The sequence below is a fragment of the Vombatus ursinus genome, unplaced genomic scaffold (assembly GCF_900497805.2).
Source record: "Vombatus ursinus unplaced genomic scaffold, bare-nosed wombat genome assembly UNPS02014770.1, whole genome shotgun sequence".
Taxonomy (NCBI): domain Eukaryota; kingdom Metazoa; phylum Chordata; class Mammalia; order Diprotodontia; family Vombatidae; genus Vombatus; species Vombatus ursinus.
This window is the reverse complement of record NW_020954548.1, coordinates 25753961-25767019: the sequence shown is the minus strand read 5'-3', so window position 1 is coordinate 25767019 and position 13059 is coordinate 25753961. Positions and strand designations below refer to the sequence as shown.

The 13059-nt window shown below is 43.2% G+C and overlaps 1 protein-coding gene across 1 annotated transcript in view; it reads left to right on the top strand.

Annotated features, from left to right (window-relative positions):
• The window catches only part of RCL1 (RNA terminal phosphate cyclase like 1), a 55020-nt gene extending 46908 nt beyond the window's left edge, over positions 1-8112 (top strand). The window contains exon 9 of the mRNA XM_027863074.1: positions 6643-8112. Within this exon, the coding sequence (XP_027718875.1) occupies positions 6643-6793 (151 nt within the window). The 3' untranslated portion in view covers positions 6794-8112. The remainder of the gene's footprint in view (positions 1-6642) is intronic.
• Positions 8113-13059: the final 4947 nt, after the last annotated feature.

The window sequence follows — 13059 nt, the reverse complement described above, 5'->3', positions numbered from 1 at the left end:
GACCATAGAACTGGAAGGGATCCTAGAAGTTACCTGGTCCAAGCCCTTCATTTGACTGGTAAAGTGATTTGCTCAGGGTCATCTAGGTACTACATGGCGGAACCATCATTTGAATCCAGGCCACTTTTCCTCCAGGTTCAGCATGCTGCCTCCTATTTCAAAGGTCTCTCTTCCAACTCTTAATGTTCTATGATTTGAGAGTTTTTTTAAAAAGCCACTTTAATTTCAGTCACAAGTCCTGGTATTGACATTGCTATAATACATTGCAATAAATCGGAACAAAACATATGGGTGGAGGGGCATAATCTGAGGGTTAGAATGCATGGTTACCTTTTCAGATTCTTAGGAGATGGCACTGGGACTCAGGAGGCCTGGATTGGAGGCTTCGCTCTGCTAACCAATCCCTTCCTGGGTGACCTTGGACAAATCTCTGATTTCTCTGGAGTTCAGTTTTCTCATCTGTTAAATTAATGGAAGGCTCAAAGGAATTTCTCAATTCTAAGAGATTATGATTCACTTCTGATAAAGCTCTTGTGATAGGAAAAGTTAACCTCTTTATGACTACAGGAGGTGCCATTTAATTTCTAGTGTCACTCTGTGTTTTACTGATGAGCCACAGAATCTTAGGATCATAGAGCTGGAAGGAACCTTGAGAGGTCATATAGTTCAACTCCATTATTTTATAGATGAGGAAACTGAGGTGTGAGAAGTTAAGTGAGTTCACTAAGTGGTAGACCCAGAATTTTGAGCCTGAATTTTGATCTCAATTGTTGTTCAGTTGTTTCAGTTGTGTCCAACTCTTCATGACCCCATTTGGGGTTTTCTTGGCAAAGATACTGAAGTAGTTTGCCATTTCCTTCTCCAGCTGATTTTACAGATAATGGAACTGAGGCAAATAGGGTTAAGTGACTTGCCCAGGATTATATAGATAGTAAGTATCTGAGGCCAGATTTGAACTCAGGAAAATGCATCTTTCTGACTCCAAGCCCAGTACTTTTTCCTCTGCACTACCCAACTGCCCTCTGACCCCAAATCTAACATTTATTCCATGGTACCACAATGCCTCCTAGAGAGGAACAGGAATAGAAATAACTGTGTTCACTTCCAGGCACCATATTTTAGGAAGGACGGTGATAATTTGGAAAGTACCTAGGTCTGACCATGTGACACTTCTACTCTGTAAAATCCATATGGCTCCATATTACTGCCATGATCAAATATAAAACCCACTGTTTAGCTTTCAGAGCCCTTCATAACCTGTCCCCCTCCTACCTTTCCAGGCTTTTTATGCCTTATTCTTTCCCAGCATATCCTGTGTAATACAATGACAGTGGCCTATTTGCTTTTCCTCCAGTAGCTTTTCTATAAGTTGCCTCTTTTTCAAAGTACAGTTTTTTCCCAACTCCTGGGCAGTTCAAGTAAGGCACACAGTTCTGTTATTTTTTTAATTAAATATTATTTGTTTTCAATTAACTAAAATCCTTCTTCTTTTTCTCTCATCTCCTTTTCCCCCCCAACCTCAGGTCTTTGCATTTTCATTGTCAAAGTCTTGGCTAAAAATCTTACCCTCTGCAAAAAAAAGCCTTTCCCTGTCCTCCTTAAGGCTAATGCCTTCGCTCTGGGATTACCTTCAGTTTTTCCTGTATGTTTCTTGTTTGTGTATAATTGTTTGCGGATCGTCTCCCCTCCTAGACTCCTTGAGGCCAGGAACTGTCTTCTGCCCCTTTTTTATTCCTAGCACTTAATGCCGTGCTGGGCACATAAGGGCTTAATAAATGTTTGTTGAATGAAGGGTGGAATGAATCCAGAAGTGGGCAGCCAGAATGGGCTCCAGGGGAAGGAATTGGGTATATTCAGCCTGCAGAGGAAGAAATGGGGCCACAGTAATGCCTTCAAGCATTTGAATGGGCACTCATGTCGAAAGGGGGATTTGATTGGTTTTATTTCTGCTTGGCCCCCCGTATGAAGAACTAGGAGCTTCTGCTGTTAAGAGAAAACTTGGGGCAGCTAGGTGGCACAGTGGATAGAACACTGGCCCTGGAGTCAGGAAGACTTGAGTTCAAATCTGGCCTCAGACATATAATATTTCCTAGCTGTGTGACTCTGGGCAAGTCACTTAACCTCAAATGCCTCACCAAAAAAATAAATAAATTAAAAGAGAAAACTTACTTACCAAGGTAATCAGCAAGCATTTATTGAACGCCTGTTGTGGTATAGCCAGGCACTATGCCAAGCAGTGGAGCTGCAAAGAAAGGCAAAAGCATGGTGCTTACCCTCAAGGAGCTTACCTTCTAAATGGGAAAGACAACATGCAAACAATGCTTGTACGTAGGAGGTATGTACAGATGGAACGAAATCACAGAAGGAAGGGCCTCGCATCACTAGCTATCCAAAAAATAAAATGGCATGCTTTTGGTGCCCTTTACTGGAGGCATTAAAGAAACCTGTATAGCTACTTGTCAGGTATGTTGCAGAGGGGATTTCAGAGGATCAGAGATTCAGAGCTGGAAGGAATCTTTGAGGTTCTTTGGGCTACTCTCCTCCTTCTAAAGATAATTGAGATGGTGCTTTATGGTTTCTGATACTCTTTATATTATCTCATTTTGATCCTTACAGCAGCTCTGTGATGGAAAAAATGCTTTCCAGATATGCAGGATATAAGAAGTACCTCACTGCCCCAATGTTGTCTATGACATTTTTTTAAAAATATATTAATTTATTTTTAGTTTTCAGCATTTTCATTAGTTTTCAGCAGTTCCAGATTTTCTCCCCATCTCAACCCTCCCCCCATCCCAAGATGACATGCATTCTGTATACCCCTTCCTCTAATCTGCCCTCCCTTCTATCTCTCCCCACCTTCTCTTATCCCCTACCTGTTCTATTTTCCTGTAGGGCAGGATACATGTCAATACTCCATTTCCTGTATTTCTTATTTCCCAGCTGCACGTGAAAACAATTTTTAACATTTGTTTTTAAAACTTTGGGTTCCACATTTTCTCCCTTCCTCCCTCCCCACCCACCCTCATTGAGAAGGCAAGCAACTCTATACAGATTATACATGTATAGTCATGCAAAACACTTCCACAGTAGTTATGTTGTGGAAAACTATGTTTCCCTTCATCCTATCCCGCCCCCCATTCTATTCTCTCTTTTGAACCTGTCTCTTCTCAGATGTGTTTGTTTCTGATTACTCCCTCCCCTTTATCATCCCCCTGCTCTCGTCCCCTTCCCCCTATTTTCCTGTAGGGGAAGATAGATTTCCATACCCAGTTGAGTGTGTGTGTTATTCCCTCCTTAAGTCAAATCCAGTGAGAATAAGATTCACTCATTCCCTCTCACCTTCCCCCGATTCCCCTCCACTGTAAGAGCCTTTTCTTGTCTGTTTTATGTGCTGTGGCATGTTTTGTCAGGCTGATCAGCTCTTCTCCTAAATGAGGCAGTGTGGTGGAGCCAGAAGACTTTGATACAGATCCTAGGGAAACCTGGGTTCAAGCTCTGTCTCTGACACCTAATTGGCTGTGTGACCCTGGGCAGGTCACTTGATCTCTAAATGCTCTGGTCCTGGCCCTCTAAGAGTGTCAGTTGCAGAAAAAGTGGTAACCTGTTTTGGTAGAGGGATTTTCATCACCTGGCAGTTCCCTCGACCTATGAAAATCACAGCTCCAGTCTCTATCCTGAGAATTTGCCTTATGCTAGGGACAGTGTCTCTGTTATGTTGAGAGGTAGCTAGATGGCAGTTGGATAGAGCACTGGACTTGGAGTAAGGATAGACCTGGGTCCAAATTTGCTCTAGACACTGTGACCCTGGGCAAATTGCCTAACTTCGTCTGCTTCAGTTTCCTTATCTCTAAAATGGAGCACCTACTGCACAGGGTTGTTATGAGGATAAAATGTAAAGTGTTTGTTTTACAAATCTTAAAGCACTGTGTAAATGCTAGCTGCTGCTATAAGAATAATAATAGAAATAATAATAATTATTGTTGCTATTATTAGCATATACCTCTGCAGATCACATCTGTTTCTTTATAACATTAGAAGGAAGGGCAAGGGAGATCCAAATACTTAAAATTCTTAGTGGGTTAACATGAAGAGAAGCCAGTTCTACTGCTTTGGGAGACTCAACTCAATGAAAAGAGAGTGTGTGTGCGTGTGTGTGTGTGTGTGTGTGTGTGTGCACGCGTGTGTGCGCGTGCGCGCGCATGGGGAGAGGAGGGGCAGGGTGAGGGTCTCTATGATTTCCTTCCTTCCTTGCTATCTCTTACATGTGTCTGTGTCTAGGGGCATGGAGGGGAAAGGGGCAAGTTCTTAGAAATTGGTTTCAGTTGCAGGTCTGCTCTGAGGCCCTATCTTCCCGGAGGCTCAGCCCCACTGTGGGTAGATCTCTGGCAAGTAAACATAGAAACACCAACCAACAATGCTTTAATTTTATGCTTCTTCCCCACCCCCTCCCCCTGCCCTCCTTTTAATATGTGAGCAGAGTGAGTTATATTCACCTCGTGGTTTTCTTTTTCTTGGGGAGGCAGATAGGATAGGTGTGTGTGTATGTGTGTATTTTCTCTCCTTTCATTTAAAATGAACAGTCTTTTAACTCTTTCATATCCAGGCAGAAGGGAGACAGACTCCAGGCTTCGGGGAGCAGAGAAAGGCGTTCTGTGAAACGTGCCTTAGTTAAGGTTTCAGTACAGTTCTACCTCAGGCTAGCTGAGGGGTTTGGGAGAACATCCCGTCCAAGTGGGACAGGTTTTCTTTCAACCCGCATCTTGTTGGTGGAGGTTCATCGCTTTTCCAAAAGCGACGGCTACCCAGGCATAGACACTGGAGCGTGTGTTTCTCCTGTCCCTCTCCAGGAGAAGAAGAAGGCGGCTGCAGATCCCTGGTGCCTCCCTCTCCCCCAAACACACACACACACACCCCCTCTCTTAAACGAGAGAAGGGGTGTGTTCAAGGCCGGTTGAAAATTCGGAGGAGAGCACACACTGTAGCACAATCAGATTTAAATAGTCTGGTTGGGTGAGGATCGGGGGAGCAGGGAGCACAGTCAGCAAGCTGTTTGTACTCCAGCTGTGCCCTTGGAAATCGCTTCTTTAGCAGTAGGGGAAGAGGGGAGAGAGAGAACATGTTGTTTTCTCCTAAGAATACAGATGAGTGGGTAAGATGAGCCTGTCTCTTTGCACAGAGCTAGCCCATCAGCTAGAGGTTTTGCCCACAAGTATGTTTGGGGGTTAGGTGGTGGGGATGGGGGTGGAACAGACATTTTTATGGCCCTAGTTAAAAGGTCATGAGCTAGGATAATGGTGAGAAGGACCCAGAAGGATGAGACATTGGGATGGCTGGGGTGACAGTGTTGCAACGTGTCCATGCACACATTGGTCAGTCCACAATCATTGCTATCCTTCATATAAATTCCCTTCTCTCCTCTAACGTTGCCACTACTTTGTGCTTTGTGCCTGGACTATTGCATATAGTCTGTTGATGGGCCTCCCTGCTTCAGGTCTCTTCCTGCTCCATCAAAGTGATGTTTCCTGAAGCACAGGGCTAACTATGCAACCACCTTTCCCTCTGCCGTTCAGTAAACTCCCATAGCTCCCTATTACCTCTGAGATCAAACGTAAAATCCTTTGTCTGGCTTTCAAAGCCCTTCATAACTTGGCCCCTTCCACTTTTCTAGCCTTCTTACAATTCCACATGTTCTTTGATCCAGTGCCTCCTTGCCGTTCCTCACCTCACAGTTCTCCACATTTTCGGTGGCAGTCCTCCCTGCCTAGTGCTCTCTCCCTCCTTGTCCCCACCTCCTAGCTTCCTTGACTTCAAGTCCCAGCAACTCCCACCTTCTGCAAGAATCTTTTCCTATTTCCCTCTTAATATTAGTACTTTCCCTCTGGGCTTACCCCCCCCACCCCATTTATCCTGTCTGTGTCTTGTTTGTACATCATTGCTTGCATAGCGTCTCCCCCATTAGAATGTGAGCTCCCTGAGGGAAGTAATTGCTTTGTCCTCTCTCTGTTGTTAGAGCTTAATACAATGCCTGGCATATAGTAAGCACTTAATAAATGTTTGTTGATTGATTAAGAGCTTGCTGTTCACCAAAAAAGAAAAAAGAAAAAAAAAACCTCCCTAATGCCCTGGATGCTTTCCACTGGTTCTTGTAAATGTTTTGTGGATACCGATGTGGCACCTGGGTTATCTATGTGTTATCCACTCTAGCTGTGGATAACACATAGATAACCATCTCCTTTTCTGGTCCTAAATATGCTCAGTGATGCCTTTCCCCAACCTCTCATGCCTATTTATACCTGCTCTCCTTCACTTTGGTTCACCTGCGTTACATTAAGATTTTACTGGTCAGCTCTTGATGTTCTAAATGGAACCAGTTTTTCAAAGGTGACGGCTTATTGAGCTCCACCTTTTTCTCCCTTCCTTCTTGCTATTAACATTTTGGCTATCTTTTTGCCACCAGGGAATGGGATTGAAACTTTTAACAAACACACACACACACACACACACACACACAAAGGTTCAGAAAAGAGCGTGCCTAGGGGAGGGTGGTGGGCTGTGTGTCTCCTTTTTAAAGAATCAAAACTGGGGTGGGAGGGTTAAGAGAATCCTTTAAAAAATTCATTTTGCTCCCCCTTCCTTTTTTAGAATAGAATTTTTGCGACATTTGAAGAGTTTCTTCCAAATCATGTTCAAAATTGAAACTAAGCCATGTGGTGAAGAACTCAAGGGAGGGGAGAAAGTACTGATGACATGTGTGGGAGTTGGCTTCTCAAACCTCAGCAAGACCATCAAGTAACATCACTTCCAGTTTCAACTCAGACCAGACCAGACTGAAGAGTGAAGACTCCTGAAGGCTACCATATATCCATTTAGGACAAGACAGTCACATGCACTAAAGACTTTTTCTTCCCCCTTTTTTTCTTTTTTATAAGACATTAAAAATAAAAGACATTTGAATAATGTAGTTACCCACCCGATTCCCCCTCCTAGGGGTAAGCACCGCATCCAAGTTTGCGCAACGTAAGAGATTCTCTCAGAAACATGGGAGAGTATGTGAAGTAAGTTTGTTGGGAGGCTGCCCTATTGCCTCAGCCTGGGGATTTCTAGCCAGGTGGGCGTCCTAGTCCCTATTTGGGGCTAAGATGGTGGGTAAGCATCTCTTTCAGCAAGACCGTTTTGGAACCCTAAGTTACAGACTTTCATACTGATCTCCCACTGCATGGGCCACTATCTCGGGCCCAGATCCCTGCACTCCATCTTGTCCTGCTCAGGGAGAATCTTGAGGCAGAGACTGGATGACCTTTACTGCACAGAATCCCACAGTTGGAGGAAACCTAGTCATCTGGTCCATCCCATGAATACCTGAATGAGAATCTTTCTAGCAACCTACCCCACAAGAGGACATTTAGCTTCTGTGTGAAGACCAGCAGTGAAAAGCACACACACCCCACCCCCACTCCTACTTTCCCAGGGCAGCCCATTCCCTGTTTGAAGTTCAGAACCTTTTTGAGAGCTCTGGAGGTGTTCCAGAGCAGTTTGCTGCTTAGGTTTGGTTTGGATTAGAGCCTTGGTGTTTTGGAGTCGGGACCTGGGTTCAGATCCCACCAGATATTTACTCTCTATATGACCCTGAGCAAGTCATTTCACTGACTAGAGCCTTAGTTCCATCATTAAAATAAAGGGGTTGGACTAGATGGCCATGGGATCCAGCTTTCAAATTATGATCCTTTGACCTCTTGAGGTCCCTTCCCACCCTGGGATTCTGTATCTCTGGTGAGCCAACTCCACCGCATTGGTGAGGAGAGCCATGAAGGCCCAGATCACATCCTGTGGGAGGTACCACAAGTACATAGATGGCGGCGCCTTGAACTACTTTACATTCTTCAGGATCTAGGTTTACATATAGTTCTTTGAACCACAAGTTTGGTTTTCCTGTTAGGCCGGATTGAAAAAAAGTTCAGAAGCACCTTTCCCAGAGTATCCATCATTATCTCTGTACTCAATCATGAGGACCACTCAGTTACCCCATTTCTATTCATTGGCCTGATAAGGATCTGGCCAAGGAGAAGAGCTTATAGGTCATGATCCCTTTCTTTTAAAAAAATGTTTCATTGATGATTTGTGTTTTTTCTTTTTTTTTTAATAACAGCATTGTTACTTGTCACTACTATCCCCCTTTTCACAATACCCTCCCTTGGAACAAAGAAAGAGTTAAGCACAAGAAGTCATTGTTAACACTGATAGCACATGGTGCATTCATTCCGAGTTACAGTTCTACCACCTCTTTCTATCATCATCTTTCTATAGGCTGCAAAGGGTGAACCAGTCACAGAACATTATCTAACCCCAGTAAATCATGTTTGTGATGCTAAAAAGAAGAGGACAGCTCTAAAATGAATGATTTTAAGAGCTTTCCCCCCCCCTTTCTATTTGCAGTCTTGATTTTTCTTTTCAGGGTAAAAGGGTTTCCCCTCAATCATGCACACACACCCCTTTATCCTATTTACCTACTGGATTTTTCAGCAGCCACCCTGGGCAGTCTGGGGAAAGCCCTCAGCCCCTGATTCTGAATGCCTTGCATTCTTCGTGGTTGGCCCTCCCTTTTCCTCAGGGCACACAAAGAAGGCTCAGTTTCAGCAGTAGCAACAGGAGGATGAAAATGGATATTGATGATGAGAGAACGCAGCTTCTCAACTTTTCCCAGCATGTAACATACCTGTGAATTTTCTAGAGACAGAGGTTTGTCTGTTGCCACTTCTCCCCACCCCTACAATCAAGAAAAAAAGTTCTAGCCTTCTCTAACACAACTTCCACATAATATATGTACGAACATCAGCAATCTATACTTCCCCTTCAACGAAACTCCTTGCAACAGGACAAAAGGGAGGGAGAAAATCCAGGATATTGCAGTGTGATGGGCTAGTTTGGAAAGCTAGTCTAAAGAAGGATCCTGTATTTCCACAGTCATGGAACTAAAGTTGTCCTAAGCAGTCGCCAGCCTCTTGACTTTATTTTTCCTCTAAAATAATCCAAGGTATCCAAATATAAGAGTTGGGTGAGCCATTTGGAGTCACCTGCCCTTTGCCTGGGAATTGGTATAGTGAGACGACCTGGGTTATCTTAGCTCTGTCACTAGCTGTGTGACCATAAGCATGTCCCAACCTCTATGAAATGAGGAGGTTGGACTCTTTTTTAAGTTGTTCCCTAGCCCTTGATACTTTCATGTAAATTAGTTTATGAGATCAATATCTGCAGTTAGGGCAAAGGGGAAATAACGGAGGTGGGAGAGCGGAGGCACTAAAGCAAATTTCATTTGCTTCACAATTTGACCTGTGCTGTGGGAAATAGTGAGGAGATGGGGAGGAAGGTAGGTCGGGGAAATCCCCAAGAATTGCCTCAATGACACTAGTTGCAACTAGCCCACTCCTGGGCTCCAAATGGATTTTGACCTAAGAAATACAACCCCCTCTCTGATAGCATCTTCTGTCAGAGAGGTTCGAAAGGGTAGGCAAAAGACGGTTATCTATCTCCCCTTGACGTAAGGCGGCCCTCTGCAGTATGAAATTGGTATGGCCAACCTTCATGGAATGGATGAGAAAACAGGGAAGGAAGGAAAGGTCAGTGCTGCTGTTCCCCAGGATCACCCAAGGGACAGCTGTGACTAGAACAACCAGACAGCTAGAGAGTTCTCCCAAAGCAATGATGAGCATTCACAAAGAAGAGATTTTCCTTTAGAGGGGTTATACCTCATAATTATGTCATGCCCAGTAATATCTGAACAGGGAAGAATAATCAATTTCACCAGTTAGGCATCCATGTTTTTTGTTGTTGTTTTTTTAACATACCATTACATTTTAAAAAATAATATTTCTCTCCCAATTACAGGTAAGAACAATTTTTTAACATTGTTTAAAGTTTTGAATCCCAAATTTTATCCCTCCCTCTCTTCCCTCTCACCTCCCTGAGACAGTAAGCAATTTGATAAGGATTATATGTGTAGGAACCCATTGTTAAGACCTTTAATGAAGTCTGTCAACATCATGGAGTATGTTAAAATGTAAGTGGGTTTCCACACCTGTTTCCTAACAGGAACCAAACCAAAGTCAATACTCAACAATTCTAGGGCTACGTTGTTAAGCAAACAGGATTATTTTTCTTTCCCATTGTACGTTCCTGAATATGAACATCTATTTGCCTATATCTGACCATCTCCCTTCCTCTTCCTCATCTTCCCATCAGTTAGGGCTTTGTTAAGGAGGCAAAGAATTAATTCTGCATCTATCCCTGCCTGCTTTGTGTTTCTTCCTCCTTGCCTCATACCTGGTTAACTCTATGTCTGCTGGTTTGCCACTGTTGTTGGAAGGGGAACTGGTTATTTAGAGGATCTAAGTATGAGCTGAACTGCAGTTACTAGTTTGCCGGTAACTCATGCCTGGTTTGGCTGTGTGCTTTCCATGTGTTTAAAACAGCCCATGTCCACAAAGACAATAATTGGGCTGGGGGAAGCAGTGTGGTGTTAGGTCTATGTGACCTTTGGCAGATTTTTCAACCTCTCAACTTCACTTTCCTCATTGATAAGATAGTGATAACACTTATATTTTACCCACCTCATGTGGTTGTTCTGAGGAAAACCTAAGTGAGTGTATAAATGTGAGATGAACTGTTACAATCTCATGAGGAAATCACTTTCATTTTTGGTTCTGTTTCCTCATCTCTAAAATAAGAGGGATTCTTAAACCTGGGAGTGTAGGAACTTATTTTTTGCAATATTTTTTGTAAATATATCAATATAATTGGTTTCCTTTCTAAGCACTGTATTATGCATTTTAAAACATCCTGAGAAGGGGGTCCATAGGCTTCATGAGACCACCGAAAGAGTCCATGACACAAAAAAAAGGTTAAGGACCCCTGGTCTAGATTTTTCTCTCATCTCATTCCAGCTCTTAAATCTGTGATCTAATAGATTAAAGTGAACAGTCTCCTGAGTAAGTTGGGGGCGGGTCATTTTATGTGTATCTCATCTTTCCCCTCTTCCTCTCCTGTCTTTTTTATGGGGATGGTTGGATTCACTAAGGGCAATTCTGGCAAACGCTGCCTGGCCTGAGAACAGCAGGGCACCAAAGGACAAATGACAGAGGTAGACGGCTGCTACTTTCTTCTGTCTGTGCCAGTATTTGGATGTCCTGTATTATTACCCTTCTTAGTCTAGTTTTTAACGGTCCCAGCCACTCACCAGCAGTGATTGCCTTGTTGCAGTGCCTTTCAGTCAAGGTCTGGTTCATCACTGAGACTACGCAGGGCTTTGCTCAAAGGCACTGTATGCTCAATGAATGATAATAAAAATAATAATCACATTTTTATAGTGCTTTAAAATTTGAAAAGCGCTTTACAACAACCGTATGTGGTAGATCATGCAATTATTACCCTCTCATTTCATAGATGAGTGGTTTGCCCATGGTCACCCCTTTAGTAAGTATCAGAGCTGATAATTGAGCCCAGATCTCCTGACACGAGTCCAGACATTCTACTATTCTACATCCCATTGAATCATGAAAATGCAATGTGTGAGAATGCTTTAGCTGTGGCCATTGCATTTCACTATATATAGCACTGTCCTTTTGGGATTCTTGGTTAAAGCAGTAATGGGGTTCAGTCCTCCGTGTATCCCTGAGACTACAGAAAGCTTTTGCCCCTTAGGACTGAGGGTTAATCCACGCCGAAAGATGCAGAGTAGAGATCAGTTTCGTAAGGATCAGCCTCAGCTGCTGGGTTTAGAAACGCCTTCCAGGCAGAGCTTTTCCTCTGAACTCAGAGACAGGGCAGTTTAGTCATGCAGGGTCCAGCTCCCTTGGAGGCTGGCTGCCCCTATAGGGTACACTGGGGCTTCTGAACTCTCTGCTAACAGGGCTGGGAGACTGCTTTCTAGCTTGCCCCTAAGCATCCCACTGGTCCTCAGCTTGTCCTCACTGAGCATACCAGCCATGCCAGGGTGCACATGACAAGCAGTTACAAGCCTCAAGCGAACATTTTGTCCCAGCAAGGGTGTCCAGAGCATTTTGTCCAAAGGATTTTTACCTGGAACAGTTACAGCAAACTGGCCTGAGTTAAAAGGCACTGTACAAAAAACATCTAGCAATGATTTTAAGTCCTCCAGAGATTAACCCCTCACAATCAATGGTGGTATTCTGCAGCTGTGCAAACGGCTGGCTTCTTTTGTTTTCCCTCCCTAGCTGGCCTGCTTTTTGTGTCTCTCGTGTGGCAAGAGAGGAAGATCATGGCTCTTTGTGTCTAATAATGGTAATGCCTTCTATTAATAGAGTATTTAAAGGTTTACAAGGCACTTGGCTGAAACTAGGAATCGGAAAGATTAAATAAAATGCACAAGGTAACAAAGTTAGTGGCAAAGTCAGGACTTAGATACAGACTTTCTGGCTCCATACCCAATGTTCTTTCCACAAAGAAAGTGGGGATGGGAAAGCATATACTGGGACCTTCATGGCTGATTTCTTGAATCTTTGTCAGGACTAGTCTGGGCAATGGAAGCTGCCTAAAGATGCTACCTGCCCCTTAGATTGCTCTTACTATCTGGAAACTCTCATTGTTGAAGTCATTAATGGGTTAAAAGAGCTTTCAAATCAATAAGTGTGTATTAAGACCTCTCTCTGGAAGGCCACGTTAAAAGTGCATGTTAACAGAACTTTTATATATGCAGAAAAAGAAATCAGTGACAGTAAGTTATTACTGTTATTTTTGCTGAAGTATATGTTCTCTTTTAAAATGTAAATAATTCTAATTAGATGGTTTTTATGTCTGTGCTTCTTCTGTTTTTGAAAGTAACTCATAAGCTTAAATGAAAAATATTTAAAAAAATAAAATGCATGGAAACATAAGTGTTTGATTAGCTAGTGGACATTCACTCCTCTTTGGGCTTCTGCTCCTGATGCTCTAGACTTCTTCATTATTACCCACCAACCTCATTCTGGAAGATCACTCCACCTCTTTCTCTTTCTTTCTTTTTCTTTCTTTCTTTCTTTCTTTCTTTCTTTCTTTCTTTCTTTCTTT